Source organism: Cyphellophora attinorum (genome assembly GCF_001299255.1).
Source record: "Cyphellophora attinorum strain CBS 131958 chromosome Unknown Contig12, whole genome shotgun sequence".
NCBI classification, from domain to species: Eukaryota; Fungi; Ascomycota; class Eurotiomycetes; order Chaetothyriales; family Cyphellophoraceae; genus Cyphellophora; species Cyphellophora attinorum.
The window spans coordinates 855,432-878,688 of NW_017253240.1; the positions used below are offsets into that span (position 1 = coordinate 855,432).

The following is a 23,257-nucleotide window of genomic DNA, read 5'->3' on the forward strand; positions in this document are numbered from 1 at the left end:
GCCGTGTCGTTGCTTCTGGCGGCCAAAGAGCTCGACGGGTTTTTGGCATAGCCCCAATCAGAAGTTCCTGCTTGGTCTGCCCCGCGTTGTGCCTGACTGACGCCCCATTTCTGTGGGCAACGTGGACAACGCTCAAAAAGCCCTAATGCATAGAAAGCCACTTTGCATGAGGGGTCATCGTCGTGCACCAACACCCATCCGGCTCGTATTGGACATCGGTCATCATTCGTCACAGTCTGTCGCTTCCATGCGACTGCTCATGTGCCAGCGTCAAAAATTTCTCTGATAACGAAAGGTCTGGATAATCTCGACCATGATCAACTGAACGATAGAGTGGGACGCCCGTAGTATGGAGGAAGATCTGGCCCGTAAACGACTACAGCACGATCAAAAGTCATCGTTACAGCGTCCCAGATGACATCTCTACACGAGCAAGTCAGTTGTTGGTCGCGCCCCGAAGCCCTCGACGCGACGCAGCGTGCATATTTACCTGACATAGCCTCCAACTTACATACACGAGCAGTTGCCTTGCTACAGTGCGAACTGGAACTTCCACCAATGCTCGGATTTGATACATGTTGCTGCCTGATGCTTTCACCCATTCACGACGGACTCAATATAACCATAATTTCTCTCGGTCTGAAAGCTGTTGCATCGTCATTCTACTATTCGCTTCTTGCATTGTGGTGTTATATTTTATTTGCTAACGAGTTATTTCCCTTTGATTTCGTACCGCCTTAACCCGACCAATCAGCGCTCTCACCTAAGCGTTGGAGCGACTTCTCACGTAGATTGAGCCAGGCGCCTGCCGGAAGCGCAGATGGCTGATCAGAACCACTACTATCAACACTCCCAGCAAAGGTCATGGCCAGGTCAACACACCTACCGGCCTGCACCACAGGCACCATACAATCCCAACTGGCAACAAGTCGTGAATGACCAACTCGCCCACAATCAAGCCCTACCAGAACCAGACAGGGATAGCGCCTACTGGAGCCGCAGCTCGGGTCCTGATTGGAAAGACCGTCTCGAGGTGGAGGCTGCGAAGACCGAGATTCATGACCTAAAGGCAAGCATCGTAACACTCGAGCAGCAGCTCAAGAACGTGCAAGAACTTCGCGATGAAGATGCGAAAGACAATGCCAGAGAGATCGATCGTCTCGGCATATCGCTTGGCACCGAGCTTATGCGCAACGGGTCATGGGCTCCCGCACTGAGGGAACTCAACACTGTGATGGGAACACGTCGGGGTACATTGCAGGCTAAGATGGACGAAAACCCTCCAAATACACCTGCGATCAAAGATGCACAAACAAAGGTTCACGAAATCGAGCTCGCTACCGCTAAAGCATTGTCAAATCTTGACCGAGACAGAGAGGCGATCGCACTACTCCAGACCATCGAGGCGGAAGGCCATAAGGAGGACCCATCATCTACGCAGCCGATGACGCGAGACGCTCAGAGTCAGCTCTGTATGCTGCTGGAGAGATCGCCGAACAGCAAACATCACGATGAAGCGCTTGCAATACTCAACTGGGCACTTTGCAATGCCGAAGACAACCCGGACGCCGTCAGACTCCCATGGATTGCGGGGAATATGTCCAAACGAGCCCGGCTTCTTCTCAAGAAGCAGAAATACGCGGATGCCATTCTCGATGCCCACAAAGCCTGGCAGTTGAAGCTCAAACGAGAGGCTACTACGGACATTCGGAAAGTCATCCAACATGATAGAGATGCCATCGTCACTGAACTTCAACAGTTGGGGCAGCACAAATTCGCCTTCCGACTGGTTGCAAAGACGACTGCTGCTGATTTCATGGTCTCTCGTGCTGGCATAAGCTCACTTGCGAAACTAGGCCGCAGCGAGCTCTTTGATACATACGACAAATGTCTGACTCTCAACGCAAGCCAGCGACGGGATCTTGGGTGGGAAGTCGCTCGCGATCTCAGAGATATGGGAGAATACAGTTCTGCAGCGGATATCCTGGGCAGACTCCCGACTGCTGCGAAACCGTCCCAGGATCATGTTGATGACTTGAGAAGTCAGCTTCTGATGAAGCTCTCTGGTTATGACGACCACAAGAAAGCTGCTGAGTTGGCCGCACCCTTAGTTGAGCAGTGCGGTTTCGCTACGCTGCCCGGCAAGGACGAGGTCTGGCACGTGTGGACGTTACTGTCGGCTATTGAGAGAATGTCGAAGGCGGCGCAGGACCGACCAAACTCAGCCGAAGTCTTTCGCACTCTTGCACAAAGCTACTGGCAACCATTGTATCAAAAAGCAAAAGAGGAACATCTGCAGGTGCCGGCGCCAGCAGGCATGCGCAAGAAGACGCTAGAGGATATGGCGGATATTGGGTCTAATCTAAGATTGAGATGGACAAAGTTCGGTCAGCCAAAACCTGCGAGTAGTACATCTGGGAATGCGGAGAGGGCTGCCCTGTCTAGCCTCCGTCATGCCGTGGCAGAGGTCGAAGGCTGGGCTGGCAAGACCAGAAAGAAGGAGAAGTGAGTTGCAACCGCGACAGCGACAGGAGGTGGGTGGTTCTAATGTGTGCCTCATATGAATTTTCGAACTGATCGGCAGGGATGGCGTTTGGGCTGGCAAGTTGACGACGAGATGACTAGAATTCCCATGTACAACTAGAAACGATTTGCGATGCAGACTGCGCATCCCACTGGTGGTACAAGAAGATTCACGCATACCCCTTCAGAGACTATTTAGGTAAAGTGGTCGGTCTCGCAGCACACGCTCGCAAGTCATACCATCCACACGCTGCTGTCTCCTGGCTCTCGCTGGCAAACAAAGGTCCGCTTAATGAAGTTCTACGAGCAATCCTATGCCACAAATCTGTCTTCAAGCTCGCCACGGTCTCGTTGGCAGCATCGAGGATCGAGCCTAACAGCTCCGCGGAGAGTACATCACAAGCATTAAAAAGCTTCAACGAAGTTTGCATTTCTACAGTCGATGTCATCTTCTTCGCAGGCACGAACTACTGGAGCAAAACCTCCGACCCAATCATAACAGCACGTCAGGTCAAATCACTAGCGCACTGATCATTCTGACTCCCTTCCTGATCACATTCTCGGATTTCCTTCATCCGGAGCTGTCAGAATGTGTCCAGCCAGACATCCCCGGGTCGATCTGCACGACAATTCTCCATCGCGCTTTGGCCTCAAGATTGCATTCCCCCATTCAGCAAGTTGTTGATGCATCACCGGATCTATAACATGCATGAGCCTGCTCGTGTTGGGGCGATTTGTGAGCGACAGCGACACTAAGCCACCAGCGCCACTGACCCTATACACTCATTTCGTCGTCACTGACCGCATACACTCATTACCCTTACCATGAAGTACAGCACCGGCCTTCTCGGCGCATTGAGCGCAGGACTCGTTGCATCCGTCCCACTGGAGTCGCGACAGACTGGCAATATCGACGTGACTGTCCTGCAGTTCGCGCTGACGGTTCGATCCACCACACGAGCGGCAGTACCTCACTGACAGAAGTAGCTCGAGCATCTCGAGAACAAGTTCTACTCCGATGCGCTTAAGAAGTTCTCTGAGGGCGACTTCGCTGCCGCCGGCTATGGCGCCACCTACTACGAGGACCTGAAATACATCGCGAGCGACGAATCCAGCCACGTTGCGCTTCTCAGCAGCGCCTTGTCAGCTGCTGGTCAGACGCCAGTCCAGCCATGTACCTATAGCTTCCCCTATACTGATGTGTAAGTACACTAGTCTTCAGCTGTACCGGATCAACAACTGACCTGGTTAGGAAATCCTTCATCTCACTGTCCAGCATCATCGAAGGTGTCGGCACGTCTGCGTATCTAGGTGGCGCTCCTCTCATCACGAGCAAGGACTACCTGACCGTCGCTGGCTCGATCCTCGTCACCGAAGCGCTGCACACTTCCTACCAGCGCGCGGCCGTCGCTGAGGTCCCGTTCGCCAGCCCTTACGGAACCGTGAGTCCCATTTCGCCCAACGCTCTTCATACTCTCTGACCACTGTTTCAGCCTCTCGATCCAACCTCAGTCTACACCCTAGCCGCGGCCTTCATCACCTCATGCCCCGCGACCAACCCTCCCCTGCCATTCACTCCCCTGCCAGGCCTGACCTACAACGCCACCCAATCCTGCGCCGTGCCCAAGATCCGCAAGCGCAGCATCACCTGCCGTGCGCCTAAGCCCAAGCCATCAGGCACCGAAGGCGGCTACCCCAGCGGCACCGCCACCGCGACACCAATCCCCACCCCGACCGGCAACTCAACAATGAACCCAGTGACCTGCGAGAAGTTCGCCGGCGACAGCATCGTGCTTACCGCCGCTGGCAACGGTACCCTCCCCGCCACTACATACGCCACGTTCGTCTCTGGACTCAATGTCGCGAGCGTCCAAGCTGCTTCTGTGGTCGGGCAGAGCGTTACTGTTGCGATCCCGGCTGCGGCAATGGGTCAGACTTATGTTTTCTTGACCAGTGCTGCTGCCGCGGGCAAGCTGGACAGTACTACTATCATTGCCGGGCCTGCGATTGTTGAAGGTGAGTTTCTCAATGGTGTGACCGGTTGAGTTAAGGACAATGCTGACTTAGTGTGTGCAGTCGCGCCGCCTCCGCCAGTCTATGACGTGAACGTCAAGCGGGAGATCGAGTAGAAGTACTGTAAGAGTGTGAACGGTCGAATCTCACGAGATCGTTGCGTGTGTTTCAGGACATTGGCTCTGAGGGCATTAGGGAGCTAAAGGGTGGACTGGCGTTACGGCGGATCAAATTGGGAAGGCAGCATCAGAGTCATTACTTAGGCAAGCCAGATTTTGAGTACCTGTCTAGTCTGTCACGCGCTGCGCGGCGTTGATTTCGCTGTCTCGGAGTCGCCTCGCAAGGCCGATCGCAGTAAATAGTGGGCACAAGCAGTCGGTATTAAACATATTCTTCTGAGATAAAGGGATTTTCACATTCTTCTCCCTTGACGGCAAGGCAACAAGGCGGCCAGTTTGCCTGGTCGTGAAATTTTGGGCCGAGGTCTAGATGGCATCTTCTTCCATCCAACGTACCGCTACCTAAGCTCAATGCGAGGCCTTTTGCCTCTCGACTCAATTAGTTCAGGTTAGACACGCTGGATTGATATTTTCTTATCACGTACAAGCAACAGGCGGCAGTCACGGGTGTACGTGACCTCCGATAGCAGAACCATGAAAGATCAATTCCTATCTTACCGGCCAGGATCCATCGGTTCGTACATAGACTTATCGACAGCAACAATGATGCCCGCCTCTGTTCACGTCATGATGCTACAATTGCATGCACTTGTCGCACGCGATGCTGCACTTAGGCCTATGGTGAGGTACAAGTACCTCGCTTCAAGTTGACTGTGATCGCCATCTCCGAGGTTACGGTACAACGATCTACACGGGCCCCAAAATCCCCAACATTTGCGGGGAGCAGCCAAATTGTCATTCGCCATTCATTCATTCATTCATGTACTCCAGAGTCTTTGTAAAGTGGCAGGCTCGGTATCGGTACTCAAGCAAGCCGGTACTTCACGCTCTTTAACAGGTCACCCTGCTAATATTGCCGTCCTGTGCAATACGTCCTTTCCACTTCCCTCACCTTCTTTCTTATATCGAAACTCTCCGCGAACACAGCCATGAAAGATCAATCCAAACGCGCTAAGTATGTCATTCCCCGTCCGCGCAACAAGTATAACTTCTTCGTCGCTCTCTTCGTCGCCGTCGGTTCGCTATGCTACGGCTATGCCTCCTCCATATCCGCCGCCCTTATCGGTCAGCCTTCATGGTACGACTACATGGGCCTCGAGGCCGGCAGCTCTTATAGTCAAGCTATTCTCGGCTTGATCAATGGTATCTATGCAGCTGGCGGCGCCGTAGGTTGTGTCTTCAACATGTGGGCATGTGAGGCACTGGGTCGGAAGAAGAGTATACAGTTGGGATGTGTGATCTCGATCGTAGGCGCGGCGATCATGACCGGTTCGATCGATATCCCGATGTTCGTGGTTTCCAGGTTTATCATGGGTTTTGGGATTGGCATCTTGGTCACGCTGGTCCCACTGTATCAGAGTGAGGTGAGCTTGACCGGCAACAACGGCATCGGGAGAGAAAATACTGACGCTGATCCCTCTAGGTGAGCCCGGCGGAGTCGAGAGGCTTAATGGTCGGCTTGCATGGGGTGTTGATTGGCTTCAGCTACTCCATGACTGGCTTTGTGACATATGGATGCTACTTCGCGGCATATGGGCAGTTTCAGGCATGTGTAGTCCTGTGACTTCGGAAAGCCTCGACTGACTGACACAGTGGCGGTTTCCTTTGAGCGTACAGCTCATACCGTGCATTGTACTATTCATCGGCAGTTTCTTTCTTCCAGAAAGCCCGCGCTGGTAAGCGAGGCCGAATTCCACCTGAATATCACCAGGTATGCTGACTGAGGCAGGCTTATTGGCAAAGACCGAACAGACGAAGCGTGGAAGGTCACTTGCAGACTGCACCGTAGCAAGCACGACCCCGAAGATACCTATGCTCATGCAGAATATGCACAAATGATGGCTCAGATCACGTTCGAACGGCAGCATAACGCTGTAGGCACCCTCGCGCAAGCTCGATTGGCTTTCTCGCAGAAATCATTCCTGAGGCGTTTGGGCCTTGGCTTTCTCGTCCAGTTCGGGAACCAGTGCACTGGTGCACTCGTCATCAAGTGAGTCCATCTGTCGCTGTGGGTGTACGATCATGGGCCTGAAGCTGACATGAGGTGGCGGATTTTAGCAACTACAATGCTCAGCTCTTTGCCGGCCTCGGCATCAAGGGCGGCACACCACTGCTTCTGCTCGGGTTCTTCAATCTCCTCACTGTTCCCGGGAACCTCTTCAACGGCCTCTTCATCGACCGCATCGGGCGTCGCCGTTTCGTCATCACCGGATGCATTGGAATCCTGGTCTGCCTGTCCGGAGAGGCCGCCATGACTGCCCAATTCGTCGAGACTGGCTCGAACAACCAGATTGGTCTCGGGTTCGGGGTCTTCTTCATCTTCGCCTATGTCGTCTTCTACAGCTCCTGTCTGGACGCAACCATGTATTTGATTCCATCGGAGATCTTTCCGATGGTGATCAGGAGCTTCGGGATGAGCTGGTCCATCATGGGCCAGTTTATTGCTACGACTATTTTGTTGGAGGCGGCGCCGACTGCGTTCAAGAATATCGGGTGAGTCCTGCTCTGGCTCAAGACGCTGAGTTTCGATCACCTTCTGACATAATGCTTCTTCGTACTAGCTACAAATTCTGGATCATTCTCATCATCTTGACTGTCATATATGGTATACTTGTGTACCTGTACCTGCCTGAGGTAAGTCATATCCTTCCGCTCCGGCTGGCCCGGGCCTAACATTCGTGACAGACCAAGGGCATGACTCTCGAAGACATCTCAGTCGTCTTTGGCGACCCTGTCGAGCTGAGCTTTGAGCAAGCGCTCCACAAGGAGAGCAGCGCGGCCGGAGTGCTCGACACTGAAGGCACCGCAGACGAGAAGACCAACAGTGCCCATTTAGAAGCACTTCAGCCAGGCCACGAAAGGGATGAGGTTAGCAGTACTTAGCCATGAGCTGTGGACGTACATTGTCTACCGTCGACAGTAACATATCCAAAGGAAGGAGGAGAGACGTCTGTTGTAGAACTGAAGTGCCTCTGGTCAGACCCAGGTATCGCGTCGGATAAATGGCGCCGCAGATGCGTTGAACAAGGCAGAGGCTTTGGAAGTGCAGGCGAAATCCCGGTAGTCACTCAAAGCCTTTTTATCCAAGCCCTCATCATCATTCGTCTCATCATACCAGCCAAAACCAGACCTAAGATTCATGTCAGTGCTTAGACTTACAGCGAGATTCAGCGAGAATCACTCACCTTCTGAGCAAAATTCTTCGGGACTGGCTTGTCCCAAGTACCCTCCAGAGCATCTATCTCTGCTCTGCCACCCATCAAATCCATGGTGGCGAGCGAGTGGATCTTGGTGCGCTTAACGAACTTCCAGAACAAGACCAGAAAGCCGAAAATGCTGTACAGTGCGGCGTCAGCCACGAACGAGCCACAGAGGGTAAACACTCACGGTATCCCAATATACGCAACCAGGAAGTCGCTGATGTTCCAATGACCCTCCAGAAACACCTCAAAGCCATTGAAGACTGTCAGAACCGAGAAGAATATCATCGTTGCCCACGCCGTGTATGGCTGGAGAGGACCCCTGAACCATGGGTTTTGGTCGGTAAGGCCTTGAACCTTCTGTGCTTCGCGGAAACGGATGAATGCTGCACAGATCGAAATCCAGGTCAACATGCTGGCGACTGTGACTAGGTTTGCGAACTAACGCAATTTTGTCAGTGTTTTTGCCGCAATATGATCGGGCAGTTCCCACCCAGAGGAAGACGGTAGTCCCAGCGACCGAGACCGTCATGTAGGTGAGAAGAGATATCGAACTCGTCACCAGTACGCAGTAGATGGGGACACCACTGCAGGCAAGGTCAGCAGAGTGAGGCGGGTAGACTATAATACTCACGTCTTGGTACACTTCAACAGCACCTTCGGTGCTTGACCGTCCGAGGCGAGCGCGTACAGGTAGCGACTTCCCGTATACAGAAAGGCATTGACAGATGATGTTGCCGATGCCAAGATCACAGCGTTGATGATGTCAGGCAGTACGCTGATGCCAGCCTTGGTGATCCCGATGACCCACGGTGACCTGGCTGCACCTGTTCCACCAAACAGGTTGGGATCGTTAGAAGCGACCATGCAGCCTATAGCTAGAGTGCCCAGCACGTAGAAAAGCAAGATGCGATAGACGACCCTCCGCACGGCTTTGGGCACGTTTCGTCTGGGATCTTCGGCTTCGCCTCCAGCGGCAGCCACCATCTCAACACCGGCATAGGTGAACGCGGCGTAGATGAGGGTAGAGAAGAAGGCCAGAAACCGACCCGTGGCCCCGCTTGCTGGCGAAAGCTCTTTCATTGCTGTAGTACGGTCAGAGAAGACGGGGCAGGAGGTTGATTGCACTCACCACCAGGGTCGTTCCAGTACCTGAAGCCCAAGCGATCGCCGCTCGGCCCGCCATCCAGAATGATCACGACGGACAGGATCAAGAGGCCAAGGATGGTAATCAGCTTGATGGAGGCGAACCAGAACTCTGCTTCGCCGTAGATTGAGACGGCGAAAACATTCAGGAATAGGATGACCAGTATAATGATCGTGATCCAAACAGCAGGCTATACATAGTAAGTGTCGATCTTGAAACGCCAGTTTGTTACGCACAGATACAGACCTAGCTCCAGGCCAGTAGTCGATCACTACAGACGCAGCGCTGATGTCCAGACAGACCACAATTGCACAAAAGTACCAGTTCTGGCTACTTGTGAGTTTCACGAGACAAGCTTGGTCTGCATACTCACATTCCAGCCTACTGCGAAGCCGAGGGAGTCGTCCACGAAGCGAGAGCAGAACTGAGGTATAGCGCCGGGAACTGGGAGCCAAGTCGTCATCTCACCGAGCGTGACCATCTGTTAAGTGTTATTGATATGCTGTTCGTGGTGAGATGAGTACAGTACCATGCCGTAGACAGCAAGGCCGGTGATCGAGAACCCCAGCAACAAGCTCAGAGGCCCAGCTTTGGCGAGAGAAGAGCCGATGCCAAGAAAAAGGCTGGTTCCGATCGCGCCGCCCTGCCTTCCATCAGTTGTCGCCAGACTACTCGCTGAGGGAGACATTACCAGTGCAATGAATTGGATGTGACGGCTTCGAAGCTGCGACCATGTCAGTACCAGTAAAGATGCTCCCACAAGCCGCACCTTCTGTTGACATGGCCATATTTGTCTTCGATAGCCACTCGCGCAATCTCTCCGTTCGCAACACCTTCGTCTGCCAACTCACGCGCCGGCTCGTGAGGATACTCCTTCTCAGCCATACCGAAGAGGATGCGTGTAGAGGACAAAGAGAGATGGAAGGCGACGTGTGTACATCGACACTCACGAGCACATGGGTCTAGACGACACGTGGAGCCGGCCTTTATAGCGTGTCGCAGGTCATGGCGATATGATGACTTTAGTCCCGAAGGAACCTCCTTATCATTCGGTACAAGCTAGTAGGTACATGATAGGAACATGATAGACCCGGGGAAGGCAATAGCGATGATGCAGTGCATTTGGATCAGTATGCTCAATCGAAGGCGAGACACTACCAAAGGGGTCCAGATTCCGATGGGCCATCAAGACAGAAGAGATAATGCGATCCAGTGCCATGGTGCGGAAATACCAGAAATCGCAGTCAATACGAGTGACTGTGTGCTGCAGCCAGTGTGTGGCCCATATCACGGAAGGCTAACATGCCTGGGCCGCTTCATTGACATCGCCGAAAGTTTAGCAGGGCGGTAAACTGGTTGGCACCATTGGGGATCGGGCAACGCGATAGTGCAAAGCTCAAGCGTTGCTGGACTATTGACCCGGCAATATGCGCGTCTACGACGGCCTCGGAGTGAAGTTGGAAAGCAAGAATGCGAAGAGTAGTTGGTGGATGCCAAATGAACGACGCGCTTTTCCAAATTCAAGAAGAGAGGAAGCTCATCGCGACGTTGTCTAGCTGTTTATAGACTAGCGTGTAAGGACTGCTAAGGTGGGACCCGGGCGGAAGATAACACGAAGATAAAGGCAGGCGGTCGCTCTTTCCTTCCATCTCATCTCTTTTCTTCCTAGTCGCGGTGCACAACGGCAAAGGGCACCGAACGTTTCTCGCGTGTGCCATAGTCCCATGCTCGCTTGCCTGTACGAGAGAAATCTCGTGACCCATGCCGTGCCACTTTGCACATGACCAGGTCCGCGCGTCGTGCCAGGACTTTTACAGGATGCTGGACGTGCCGGAAGCGGAAAGTGAGGTGCGATGAGTCGCTGCCGGCGTGTCTGGCATGTCAGTCTTTGGGACTCAGGTGCGATGGCTACGGCTCGAGGCTGGTGTGGCTGACTGGGAGCTCCCCACAAGGCCACAAGTCTGATGGTCGTCGATTCTTGAGAAGCGACGAGACCTGGAAGGGGTGGGATGTCATCCCTGACGACCACGTCGACTACTTGATCACGCAGTGCGATATCAGCGACGACGATGGCGGCAGCAATACCTTGTCATCAGGCACAAGTCGTAGTCCATTTGCCGTCTTTGCCGCGACAACATGTGCCTCGCAACAGGGACGAGACATATCAGCGGAGGTGGTGATGGAAAGTGAGACCTTACATGAGCTGGATTTGGTCATGGACATAGACACGACGCTTGCGTCGCTGCAAGAGCCAGAGATGTCCATGGCGATATTGCCACTTTCGCCTGGGCTGTCCGACCTCCCAGATCTCCATCGGACCGAGAAGTTCCTTCTCAATCACTACGTCAACCATGTCGCTGTGATTATGATGCCTTATGAGCATTATCGCAACCCGTGGAGGACTCACTACCCTTCAGTCGCTTACACAATGCTCTCTTCTGGCCACCGAGCGCTTTACGATGCCATTCTTGCTCATGCAGCGTTTAATCTGTCTGTGCTCCGTGGAGATGAGCAAAGAATGTCATTTGTAGGATCTCGACACTACACGAAGGCGATACAGCAAGTGCTGCCAAGTCTCACGCGGAACGAGGAAGCCAGCATTGCAATGGCCGCAATCATGACTCTCATGATGACTGAGGTGAGTGTCAATTTCCTTCAAAGTTAAAGAGATACTGACCTCTGCAAGGTCTACACTGGAACCTCAACAACCTGGAGGGCTCATCTTCAGGGAGCATGCACGTTGTTACAGCAACAGACCGACGCATCGCACTGGCTCTCGAGCGACTTCTCCTGTACCTCGCTCCAGAGCCTCAGGATCATCGACATCATAGGATCCACGTCAAGGCGGTCTGCGACTCACAGGCTGCAAGAGCCTGAGCTTGACATGAGGGGCTTATTTGGTAACATCCAGCGTACTCGAGACTTCGGCTTCACTATCGGCGCAAGTCAAACGATACTAGAGTGCATAGCAGACATCACCGAAATCAGGTCCAAGAAGAGTTTAAACAACGAGTCCGGCTGGCTAGACATCCAACTTGCCCGATTATTGTCACGACTCAACGCCGAACGGGAGCGATGTTCGGCTTTTTCGACCCAGGAGGACCCTAGTGAGCATGAAACCGAAGTCGCAAGCCAGCAAAGTGCATTCGTCGAAGCAGCATATATCTATATGTACCGTGTACTTCTGGAGGTCCCCCCAAAACAGGTCCAATCCTACGTCTCTCGCATCTTCGAGAACGTCACCGAGTTCTATGCAGTCAGCGAAGGCAACTTCTCCATATGGCCTGCGTTCATTGCTGCGGTGGAAGCATACACGCCAGACGATCTCACGCGCGCTGACCGCTGGCTCAGTCAGATATGTCGCTTTGGCATGGGCAACAGAAAGGCCGTCAAAGAAGTTGTCGAAGAGGTCTGGCGCCGGCGCAGTGAGATCTGTGAGCGATCCGGAATCGAAATGGGTATGATCACGGTCGACTGGACTCAAGTGATCATGGACTTTGGTTTCGATGTCCTCATTGTGTGATTACAGTGTCGAAGTCGGCGGCACGTCTCATGGTAGACATGCTGACATCTCACTCGCCCACTTTGGCTGGATGAAAAGTGCCGTCGCGGACGCGATCAGCCGCCGCTCGGCTGCATCCTCCACGACAGCTTCAACAAAGGCTTTCCGACCCTGAATGTCTTTGGTCCACGCTCGGATCACTATGACGGAGTCTACCTTCATCGGCGACTTGTATGCAATCTCCATTTTGGCAGTAACAGCGATCTTGCCCTCGAGCCTGGGGAAACATGCTCTACCCATGCATTCGTCCAGCAGCACAGCAATCATACCTCCATGGACCAGGCCTGCATGTCCAGCCAATCGCCGCCCAAGGTGGTAGAATGCCATGATACTGCCTTCGTCATTGTCTGCAAACACGAATGGCCGCTCGGATATCATGCCCGATCCATGCAGAGTGGCAAGTGTCAGGTTGTCGAGCTCGTGCTCTCCGGCCACCCGTAAGACTGTGCGAGAGGCTACGATGTTTGACCTGCCCCGAATGTCTTCGGATCCGTAGCTCGCAGATACAGCGCGCTGTAATGCGTTCTCTGACTGGGTCCGTACAGGTGTCGTGTCGTTAGTTGCATGTGCAACGTTGACAGTCTCGGTCGGAGTCATGACGATGAGGGGTTTCAACAGGCTGTATGTCCTCAAATGGCACGCGGCTTGATATGCGAACAACAATAAGCGGACTTATCAGATCGAGTGACGAGACAGCTATAACAAGGACATGAATTTATGTCGAAGTGCCGCAGCACATATATTGGCTGCCGCTGCTTCCTTCGAGTTTTGCTTCAAGCTGAGCATGTATTACGAGTTGAACGGGACTGGCATGAGGACACTCTGCCTTACTTTGGTTCGTTGGATCCAACGAAGAGTAGTGACCCAGAAAGCATACTTTTGGACCCTGACAAACAAGGGAAGCCACAGGCCCCCCTGATGGTTTGTCGGCATGGCATGCCTTCTCTGCCTCTTCGGGCAAGTCATCTCCTATGCTTTGAGTCTAGCCAACTTCGTATGGTGCAGACCCTTGGCACGAACGAAATCCTCCACCTGAAGCAACAAGAATCATCCAATCCTGTCGGAGACGGTATGTGACCTTGAGTCGAGGACACAGAACTACGTAGCACGGGCTGACACGGCGTCCCAGATATGAAGACTCTAATATGCCAACGCAGTCCTTGCAGCCACGACCTTCAACACCGTCACAGTTGATAACTACACATCCTGTCCAACATGACACAACAAACAGTACTCTGTCAGAGTCTCGGACCAGACATCACCAGGATCACTCTCAACCGCCCGGAGGCTCTCAATGCAATCAATGCTGACCTACTCGAAAGCCTTGTCGCCGCCCTGCGAAGACATGCCAGCTCCAAGATCATCATCATTGAAGGGGCAGGTCCTCGATCATTCTGCGCTGGTGAGGATCTCAAGCAGACTCTGGCACCTCGGACCGGCACCGCTGAAGAGCTACGTGAGGCTTTCGTCAAGCTCCAGGACATCACCCGACTCACCTCCTCATCGTCAGCCATTGTGATTGCGGCTGTGCAAGGCTTCGCGATTGGCGGTGGCGCCGAGATTGCGTTGGCCGCTGACTTCGTGATCGGCGGACCGGCTGCCAAGTATCGGTTCCCTGAGGTCCCGATCGGTCATGCTGCGACCGGCGGCATCACGCTCCGCCTGTCGCAAATGGTCGGCCTCCTTAAAGCGAAAGAGCTTCTGCTCACAGGACGCTGGATCAATGCTCAAGAAGCGCTGAAGATTGGCCTACTCAGTGAGCTTGTGGACGATCCAAAGCACCGAGCATACGAGCTCGCTCTCGAGCTCGCCAAGCTACCAAGCATCTCGTTGTCTGCGTCCAAGTCTTCCTTGGAAAGAACTGTCTTTCCAAACATGGAGACCTGTCTGCACGACGAAGTCAACGTGGCGAACTACTGCTTTGCCCAAAGTGATGCGGCCAAGGCATTCTCTGACTTTGCTGCTCGGAAGCCAAAGGTGAATGGGACCGCACATGGTACCAACGGCATCGTCAATGGCAAGGAGCATGGAGCTGCGAAGGACAGCATCCCACAATCTGCACCTCCATCACCAACCAAAATGAGAGATATCAACACAGCGCTCGACCATGCCATCGAGAAATTTCCCACGCGCACTTTTCTTCGCTTCCAGGGCAAAGATGTCACCTTCGGCGAATTCCATTCCAGGGTGTCGAAACTCGCTGGTGGTCTTCGACACATTGGCATCGGACCAGGTGATCGAGTCCTTGTCATGATGCGGAACAGTGTCGAGATGGTCGAGATCTGGATGGCAGTGAACCGACTGGGCGCAGTGTGGGTGCCGATCAATGTGGAGGTCAGATCCGTCACGCTGAAGCATGTCGTATCTGCTGCCGCCCCCAAAATCGCGATTGTTGACAGAGAATTTCAATCTGCCATCGCAGGGACCGAGGTTGTTGGTGGGACGTCACTCTATGTGAACGAACCGAATGGCACGGACGGCCTGCAAGCACTGTGTACTTCCGGCAGCGAAGTCAACAGCTCACATCCAGTCAAGCCGTCAACGACTGCTGCATTTCTGTTCACAAGCGGGACAACCGGAAAGTCAAAGCCCTGCATACTCTCCCACGAGTACTTCATCCTCCAAGCACAGACTCTGATAGATGGCTGTGAGCTCCGGCAGGATGATGTGCTTTACTGTCCCTTCCCGCTGTTTCACGCCGATGCAACAGCTCTTACTACCATTCCTGCAATCTTGCTTGGCGCTACAGCGGCATTATCAGCCCGCTTCAGCGTCAGCCGCTTCTGGGATGAGATTAGAGATACCGGTGCTACTGTATACGACTTCATGGGCGCCACGTTGGCGATGCTCCACAAGCAATTGCCTTCACCGTCTGATCGCAACCACAAGATCCGCCTGGCATGGGGTGTGCCGATACCATCATGGGCACCACAGTACGAGGAAAGGTTTGGTCACAAGCTCATCACGTTGTACGGCAGCGTCGAAGCCAGTCTCCCTGTCTTCCAAGATGGAAAGCTACCGCTTGGCTCCTGCGGTCGAGTCCGCCCTGGTCGTCATCTGCGCATCGCTGACGACGGAGACGAAGAACTCCCGCCCAACACAGCTGGCCACCTGTTACTGCGAAGCGACGCGCCAAATGCCTTCTTCCAAGGCTACTTCAACGACCCGCAGAACACAGCTACCGCCTTTAGGGGACTGTGGCTGCACACTGGCGACCTGGCCAAGGTCGATGAATCTGGCAACGTCTACTTCCTTGGCAGGGTCAAGGACATCATCAGGCGAAGAGGAGAGAATGTCAACGCGGCGGAAGTTGAGGACGAGTTCTTGCAGCATTCGGATGTGTTGATGGCAGCGGCTTATGGCGTGCCTCACAGCTGGGTGACGGAACAGAAGAAGACATCAAGGTCGCATTGAAGTTGCGGGAGAATGCGAAGGAAAAAGTGGATGAGCAGGCACTGTGGACTTGGGCCACTGAGCATATGGCGCGCTTTCAAGTGCCGAGCGTGATCGAGATTGTGCCTGAGATCCGGCGTACTGCGACAGGGAAGATCGAGAAGCATGGACTGGCTGTTGATGGTGGCGTGAGGTTTGACGGCCGCAAGAGCTAGATCGCAGGTACTCCTTGAAGGCTTCTATGATCGATACCGTTGTAGCGAACTCCTTCAGCCGCACAGTCCTCAATCTCGGGCTCCAGACAGGAACATGTGAGATCAGGAGCATACCGGTGACGTGTCACACCAGGATTTAGCGGAGTTTGCGAGTCCCCACAGCTTCATGCCCAACTTCAGCTCTTGTCTTTCTTTCTGCATCGACGCGCCTGCATCACAGTCTCCAACGACGCGTCGCAAAGACACACCCGGACCTTGACTTCCAAGTTGCCTCTGGAAGCCCGGCGGTCAGTCCGACGCTTTGCGGTCGTCTTTGAAATGGCAAACAAGGAAAGTATCTGCAAGCTGCCGTGGAGGCTTCATGGCTTGCAAAGACAGCAAACAAGGTATGTAGGCCCAGGTAAGTCCAACTCTCCTTCCGCATGCTAGATGCCTCAGCAGCTTCACTGAATGCCTTATTGCTGCGATGCTGTTCAAATGAGCGTTGAGACGGGTCCAATTTTGGTTTCCGTTGCGCTGTAGCTCTTTCCCACTGGCTTGCGGAGGCGTGCCACGCGTCGAGGCAGCCAACAATGCCGTCCCCTGCAAAGAAAAGAGCGAGCAGAAAGCCTTCACCAGCCAGACAGCTACTGGATAAGGTGTCGAAGCCCTTCAAGAAGAGTTCAACCAACAAGCCAAGTAGCGGAGATGTCCAGCCCGGTACATCAGACGTAAGCACGTCGACGATTCTTGAGGCGGAACCTTCTCGTACCAGGGACAAAGATCTCTGGAGGAGAGCCCTGCAGAAGCTCAAGGAGGAGAAGCCTGACGTCTTTGATCACGTCCAGTCTTTGGCTGCTGCGGGTGGTAAGCCTCTTGACTCGGCTCGGCTCATATCAATTTACAAAGACAACATACGCGACATCAACATGAGAGCTCTCGCGCAACGATATGGGCGCCGTCGGAGACTGATCCAGTGGGGCCGCTACCTGCAGGCATTTAATGCTACCTCGATAAGAGCTGGTCGCTTTGAGCCCACTGGTGGTGCGACTATGGGGATCGGTGTGTTTACCACGGTCTTGGACGTAAGTTTCCCTCACAGCTGTGCAAGCGCACCATGGATCGTGCCCCCCTAGTCTCTAAGAATTGACCATGGCTCCCGAGTCGTCGTTCCATTCCACTGCCATTGGTTTCCGACTGCAGCGATGAGCAGCTGAGGCCTGATTGCTTTTCGTTATCGAGAATAGCGGGCACCCGCAACCATAGTCACAGATCGTGAATATAGCTTTGAATCAGGTCGGCGACTGACGCTTTGCAGATTGCTCTTTCCAAAGTCGAGCTTGACGATAGTCTTGCGAATGATCTAGATGACGTCTGTTCCAAGATTGATCGATGTGCTGACAAGGAAGCGAAACTACTGCATAAGAGCCAGACATGCCCCCAGTCTCTCATTAATAAAGCAGATGAATACTTGGTGGCTGTCTATGCCCTTGTGCTTGAGTATAGTACGGTATCGAGAGAGTATCTCGAGTTGAACCCAGCTGGTAAGATTCACCGAATCACATCACTTACATATACTCATGCCAAACAGTGGCGATGGCTCGCGTAGTCGAACTCAGGCCAGAACTCAAGAGGATCAAAGCGGATCTTGATACCAAGTTCAAGATTTGCGAAGACTCATTCGACAAGATCAAAAGCGACAACGAGTTCTTCAAAGCGAACCAAGAGATCCTGAACTGGATATTCAAAGATGATTGCATCACTGACCACTTCAAGCGGCGAAAAGCTACTCGAATCGCAGATCAGTATGAGCGGAGCGGTCAGTGGCTTCTGGAATCGGACGAATTCAAAGGGTGGGACTTGGATGATGGACTGCAAGTCTTGTGGCTTCGCGGAACAGGTAAGCCAACAATATCGATTGGCACCATATACTTACCGGTTGCAGCTGGCACTGGAAAATCGACATTGACGTAAGGCTTTCTTGTTGATCTCCACGCATTCTAACTCTGAGGCAGATGCCGTCTGGTCGAGCACTTCCGGCAACACAGTGCATGGCTGCATGGCACGGGTTTCGCCTACTTATATTGTGACAGTGCTGGTGGCACCAGCGAAGTCACAAGCGCCGAAAATGCAGAAAATGCGCTGTTGCAGCAGCTGTGTGAAATCAAGGGCGAGGATGCCATCATCGAGCCGGTAGCCAACCTCTACGGCAAGCTGAGTCGAGACCGGCGAGCCGGAGCGCAACTTGCGAAACAAGAGCGGAGGAACTTGCTCGGTGAGATCTTTCAGTCATGTCGTGAGACACGAATCGTCATCGACGCTCTCGATGAGTGCGCCGAATGGTGGGACTTGCTGAGAACACTGAAGGAGGCCGCATCTTCCCACGCAGGGAACCTGAAGCTCTTCCTCACGAGCCGTCTCAACGTCGATGTCGGTGAGTACTTTCCTCAATGCGTCACAGTAATGCTTGACGTGGATCTGACGAGGGATGACATGGAATACTTTGTCAACGAAGAGGTGTTCGGGCACGAAGATAGAGCGAGGCTACTGAACGGCGAGTATCCGGAAATCGAGAAGGACCTCGCCAAAGTACTGCTGGAAAAATCACAGGGCATGTACGTACTGATTTTCGTCACCCGGCTGAAATCCAATCCCCCATTTCATGGGCCTTGCGTTACTAATAAGACAGGTTTCTGTGGGTCAAGCTGACAGTGTCTCTCTTCTTTCCCAACAAGCGTTACACGACGGCGGACTGGAGAGAGGTCAAAGAACGCATCCGGAGACTGCAGGCATCACCCGCTGGAGCAGACGACCAGTTGTGCGCTGTCTACCAAGAGATCTTCGACACCAATGCCCCTCACGAGCGGTCCAGACTTCTCGCCCAGCAAGCCCTTCAGATGGTGCTTGGAGCCTTCGAACAAATAAGCTGGGATCAGCTGAGAGACGCACTAGCTGTCACCGATCCGAGTGCGGCGGGATATTGCCACGACGATATTGATCGAACACTAACCGTGAATGAGCTGAGACAGATTACTCAGAACCTGCTTGTAACCGGTCCACGTCACGACGAGACGAATAGCGATGTGCTCCAGTTTGCGCATATGTCAGTCGTCGATTTCCTGCTCAAGAGCAACGACTGCTACTCGCAGCTGAACTGCCACAAAGAAATATTTCGGCGTTGTCTCTTTTTCGTCAAGCATGCGGCCAAGCAGCTGCATACCTACCGCTCGCGCCTAGACCATAGTTGGGCTTTCTTCGATTGGCAAGCCTATGAGGACGTGACGCTTATGGCGCCAGACGAATCGAAGACGGGCGATCTGGGCACAGACGACTTAAACACGGCCAAAATCGACACTTCTATACTGCAATTGCGTTTGAGCGATACTGGTGTAATCGAAGCTGAACCAGATGTGGAAGACTCCGAAATCCAACAAAAAGGGTCTTGGCCGAATGCAATGTATGTCACTTGGCGCGCATACGCTGAGCAGAGGAGGCTCTTCACGCCTTATGCGTACATGTTCTGGGCAAAGCACTGCGCCGCCGTTCTGATATTGTCCGAAGAAAAAGATGGGCCAATGTATCAGGACACGAATGGACTTCTGGATTATATTGCCGTCGATCTCTTTGGTGACGAAAAATGGCTCGAACCGCTTCGCCTCTGGCTGCACACTAGAGAGTTGCTGCTTTGCCGTGAACCACGTCATGTTTCTGCTGGAGCGATGGGATGGTTCATCTCTGCTTCATACGGCGTTGCTCAACTCGCGGAGAAGCTTGTCCGGCAAGATCGGTACAACAACCCGAAGAGTGCCAACTCCCGAGACTTGGCAGAAGCGGTCAAACCGCGGTATCCTGTATCAACATGCATCGATCGAAACTGCTGGCCAATCTGAAGAAAGCTCCCAATGCGTCAGCCATACTGGACAACGCTGTTATGGACGATGATGCACCTGGGAGAATTTTGCAACTTCTGCTAGACTCGGGGTACCGTGTTACGTCCATTCTGTTCGACCCAGCCTCGCAACCTCACTGGCACTGCGATGGCAAGCTTTTGATGAATTCTTGTCAGCCTAATGGTCTGAGCGAAGAGTGTATGTGCCGCCTCTTGGCGATCCTCGTACATAACGGCCTGGACATCAATGCAAGAGATGCATTTGGGTGTACTTTCTTGCACTTCGCGGTCGGCAGATACTGCTGGACGGTGATGAAGTGGCTTTTGGATCATGGTGCTCGAGCAAACCTTTGCGACAGGCATGGAGTATCTCCGTTCGAGCTCGTTGTCAGGCTAGGCATACCGGCCTACATGGAAAGCTTATGTGGGCCTGACTCTCCGTACAGAGACGCTGCATTGTTGGAGCATGTCTAGCATATGGTCTTCATAGGAGCGTCCTACAGTGTGGAACTCGCACAATATGTGTCGAGCCTTCGACAGCCGGTTGACTGTTGCGGACGTGGCCTGCACGCAGTGCTGCGTAGGCTGTTCCGAAGGGACAGGTGGGAGTGGGCTCGCTTTTTGCTCGACGGGTTTATGAAAGTCGACAGACGGGATTTGGTTGCCGCTGTGCAGACATCGGGCCCACACATGCTCGAGAGCACTTTAGATGCTATTGAGGCCAACGCTGGGTGGGTCGCGTTGTTCCAGCTTCAACGTCTCGATTTGGACAACTGTGACCAGAAGGGACGCTCGTTGCTGATGCGCTTTATCGTCACTGGCGATCATCAGATGGTGCAGACTCTTCTGTGCCTGGGCCTAGACGCGACGCACTGCGACATTCACGGCCGGACAGTCTTCCATCATCTGATTGCCAGTACATCTGAAGAGCAAATCGATGGAGCGCTGTGTCTCTGCGACCTGCTGGTAAACGCCAGGGCTGACATCGACCGAGCAGACACTAAGGGCTTCACACCTCTCATGCTGGCATATTGCTGGGGTAAGAAATTCTTCGACCACATGATTAGGATTGCAAAACCGTTCAAATCCCGGGATGGAGAGGTCGTTACGAGCCGACCAGAAGCAATTGACCCCCTGCTTGTTTTGGGCGTGGATGGGAGATCTGTGTCGACATATGCACGGCAATCACTTCGTAGGCGCGACTGCTGGGAGTTGCCACAGATTCCGACAGAAGATGGATTAGCAACTACTGTGGATGAACGCAGAAAATGGCGCGACTTCTGGGGGTCGCCATAGATTCTGACAGAAGATGTAATTGCAACTACTGTGGATGAAGGCAGAAAATGGGCAGAACGAGTCATTGAGTGGCAAGGGTGGAACAACGACGTCGACGATGAAGACGGTACTTGGGATTTGAGTACGTCCTTCATGGGAGACATGGCGGTGGATTGAGGTCCCAGCCACGGAGACTCTTGTCAATCTGATGGTCTCATCCAGCCTTGTTTGCAAAGTCCGACGTCCTTGCGTTTAGGCTGGTCAAATCAGAATCGTTTTCATACTGGTCCCAGACGGTCGCAATGGATATTCATCTGCTTCTCACACATCTGGCCACACCGATCCTGCTTCTTTTCCCCGATGAGGCTCGGTACAGGCCCTGCTCTCGGCTTCGGTTCAGCTACCAGGAATTGTGGATACGTTCTTGAGAAGGCTTGCTCAGAGGACATCAAGTATTAGCCACACACGATGTGAGGAAGAGCCATCACGCCCGCAGCGACAAGGACCGTAAGGGGGCCGAGAGATAGGGAACAGGATCAAGAGACAGCGTGAGTGAAGCGATCATCTGCGCACCAAGTGAAAAACTGGAAGCATGCATTTGTAGCCGAATGACATGCACAAGAAATTTGGCAAACCGACCACGCAGTCTTGGAGCTAACTCCGCAATTTTACCACGATCTCTTTCCTCACCCTCGTCACTGAGGCTCTACAATCTCTCACCCTTCTCCACGAACTCAACAACCTGCCCAACCAAACTGACCACCATCTCCTCGAGCCCCTTCCACCTTCCTTTCAACCCCAGCACATCCTCCGTCAACCCAACATCATGCCCCATCTCCCCCACCGTCACAACATTCGCACTGCCCCCCAGCGGCAACACGCCCCTCTCAACCTCATCGGCGAACCTCTTCCTCACAATCTTCTCCACCTGCTCATAGGCCCTCGGCCTGATGCATCATTATCCGCCACTATGAACCTCTTCACCTCCCCTTTACCCTTACTTTGACTCAGTTCAGCAGCCAACGCATTCACATGCGCAGCCGCAACGTCATCGACATGGACCAGGTCCGTAAAATCCGGCACTTGAGATTTCTGTCCAAGGACAAAACGAACGATATTAGCGTTGGAGGTCTTCCCGGCCAAGTCTTTGAGTGATGTTGCAGCCTCGTTGCGACCTTGCACGTACGAGGGGAGAATGTGCGCCACATCAAATCCGAGACTCTGATGGTGGGTGGCTACGAACTCGTCGACTGCGAGCAAGGCAAGGATTTTGGAGCCATTGTATGCGCGACCGGAGTGCGTCGCCATGGCATCGCGAGATGGTACAGTTGCTGTGTCGTCTGGGCCGATGATCTTGGTTGCGAGGGCTGGCGGGACCGGGCGGGTCAGGACGCCTACACTTGAGGTGATGACGACACGTTTGATGCTAGGGTGTTTGGTGGCGGCATGGAGGAGGTTGAGAGTGCCGTCTTTGGCGGGGTTCAGGTAGTCGGCGTCGAGGTCGAAGCTCGTCAGAGTGAAGTCAGGGAGGGGAGAGGCGGCGTGGATGACGTAGGTAACGTCTTGGAGGGCCATGTCGAATGCCGTTGGGACTAGGAAGTCTGGAATCTCGGTGAAGGAGACGATGGGGTCACCGTCGGTGGTTTTGATGTCAGCGTACGGCTTGATGGATGGCAGAGTGGCGAGACGTTTAGCGGAAGTGAGAGTGCGGCTGGCGATGCGTACACGGTAGCCTGCTTCGAGGGAGTGAACGAGAATGCGAAAGCCAATGTGTCCTGTCGCCCCCGTTATGAAGACAAGAGGGGGCCCGCCATCGTGGTGTTTGGACGCTGCGGCTGGCATCTCGAGGAGTCCGGCTTTGGTTGACCTCAGGATTTGTGTC

The 23,257-nt window shown here is 53.5% G+C and overlaps 9 protein-coding genes across 9 annotated transcripts; 6 read left to right on the top strand and 3 right to left on the bottom strand.

Moving 5' to 3' along the window:
- Nucleotides 1-820: 820 nt before the first annotated feature.
- Nucleotides 821-2,509, top strand: AB675_7793 (uncharacterized protein; the record flags this gene model as incomplete). The annotated part of the gene is made up of 1 exon (XM_018148187.1): nucleotides 821-2,509. The coding sequence occupies one exon, from the start codon at nucleotides 821-823 to the stop codon at nucleotides 2,507-2,509; it is 1,689 nt and encodes a 562-aa protein (XP_018000289.1).
- An 839-nt stretch (nucleotides 2,510-3,348) lies between these two features.
- On the top strand, nucleotides 3,349-4,652 carry AB675_7794 (Protein rds1; the record flags this gene model as incomplete). The annotated part of the gene is made up of 5 exons (XM_018148188.1): nucleotides 3,349-3,465; nucleotides 3,511-3,725; nucleotides 3,776-3,965; nucleotides 4,017-4,539; nucleotides 4,600-4,652. 5 exons carry the CDS (start codon nucleotides 3,349-3,351, stop codon nucleotides 4,650-4,652), a joined length of 1,098 nt encoding a protein of 365 aa, XP_018000464.1.
- A 992-nt stretch (nucleotides 4,653-5,644) lies between these two features.
- AB675_7795 (Quinate permease) lies at nucleotides 5,645-7,598 on the top strand (the record flags this gene model as incomplete). The annotated part of the gene is made up of 7 exons (XM_018148189.1): nucleotides 5,645-6,079; nucleotides 6,139-6,267; nucleotides 6,309-6,391; nucleotides 6,445-6,705; nucleotides 6,774-7,208; nucleotides 7,277-7,349; nucleotides 7,401-7,598. The coding sequence occupies 7 exons, from the start codon at nucleotides 5,645-5,647 to the stop codon at nucleotides 7,596-7,598; spliced, it is 1,614 nt and encodes a 537-aa protein (XP_018000202.1).
- Nucleotides 7,599-7,824: 226 nt separating this feature from the next.
- Nucleotides 7,825-9,947, bottom strand: AB675_7796 (putative proline-specific permease put4; the record flags this gene model as incomplete). The annotated part of the gene is made up of 11 exons (XM_018148190.1): nucleotides 7,825-7,845; nucleotides 7,901-8,051; nucleotides 8,103-8,356; nucleotides 8,409-8,502; nucleotides 8,550-9,000; nucleotides 9,048-9,252; nucleotides 9,299-9,388; nucleotides 9,436-9,543; nucleotides 9,592-9,705; nucleotides 9,754-9,786; nucleotides 9,843-9,947. 11 exons carry the CDS (start codon nucleotides 9,945-9,947, stop codon nucleotides 7,825-7,827), a joined length of 1,626 nt encoding a protein of 541 aa, XP_018000565.1.
- A 933-nt stretch (nucleotides 9,948-10,880) lies between these two features.
- Nucleotides 10,881-12,585, top strand: AB675_7797 (uncharacterized protein; the record flags this gene model as incomplete). The annotated part of the gene is made up of 3 exons (XM_018148191.1): nucleotides 10,881-10,905; nucleotides 11,015-11,700; nucleotides 11,749-12,585. The coding sequence occupies 3 exons, from the start codon at nucleotides 10,881-10,883 to the stop codon at nucleotides 12,583-12,585; spliced, it is 1,548 nt and encodes a 515-aa protein (XP_018000413.1).
- Nucleotides 12,586-12,612: 27 nt separating this feature from the next.
- AB675_7798 (uncharacterized protein) lies at nucleotides 12,613-13,221 on the bottom strand (the record flags this gene model as incomplete). The annotated part of the gene is made up of 1 exon (XM_018148192.1): nucleotides 12,613-13,221. One exon carries the CDS (start codon nucleotides 13,219-13,221, stop codon nucleotides 12,613-12,615), a length of 609 nt encoding a protein of 202 aa, XP_018000505.1.
- A 618-nt stretch (nucleotides 13,222-13,839) lies between these two features.
- Nucleotides 13,840-16,232, top strand: AB675_7799 (putative crotonobetaine/carnitine-CoA ligase; the record flags this gene model as incomplete). The annotated part of the gene is made up of 2 exons (XM_018148193.1): nucleotides 13,840-16,002; nucleotides 16,050-16,232. 2 exons carry the CDS (start codon nucleotides 13,840-13,842, stop codon nucleotides 16,230-16,232), a joined length of 2,346 nt encoding a protein of 781 aa, XP_018000563.1.
- Nucleotides 16,233-16,804: 572 nt separating this feature from the next.
- On the top strand, nucleotides 16,805-20,101 carry AB675_7800 (uncharacterized protein; the record flags this gene model as incomplete). Its single annotated transcript, XM_018148196.1, has 6 exons — nucleotides 16,805-17,296; nucleotides 17,530-17,755; nucleotides 17,803-18,111; nucleotides 18,157-18,181; nucleotides 18,305-18,826; nucleotides 18,901-20,101. 6 exons carry the CDS (start codon nucleotides 16,805-16,807, stop codon nucleotides 20,099-20,101), a joined length of 2,775 nt encoding a protein of 924 aa, XP_018000490.1.
- Nucleotides 20,102-22,081: 1,980 nt separating this feature from the next.
- Nucleotides 22,082-23,217, bottom strand: AB675_7801 (putative uncharacterized oxido; the record flags this gene model as incomplete). The annotated part of the gene is made up of 2 exons (XM_018148197.1): nucleotides 22,082-22,303; nucleotides 22,360-23,217. 2 exons carry the CDS (start codon nucleotides 23,215-23,217, stop codon nucleotides 22,082-22,084), a joined length of 1,080 nt encoding a protein of 359 aa, XP_018000350.1.
- Between the last annotated feature and the right edge of the window lie 40 nt (nucleotides 23,218-23,257).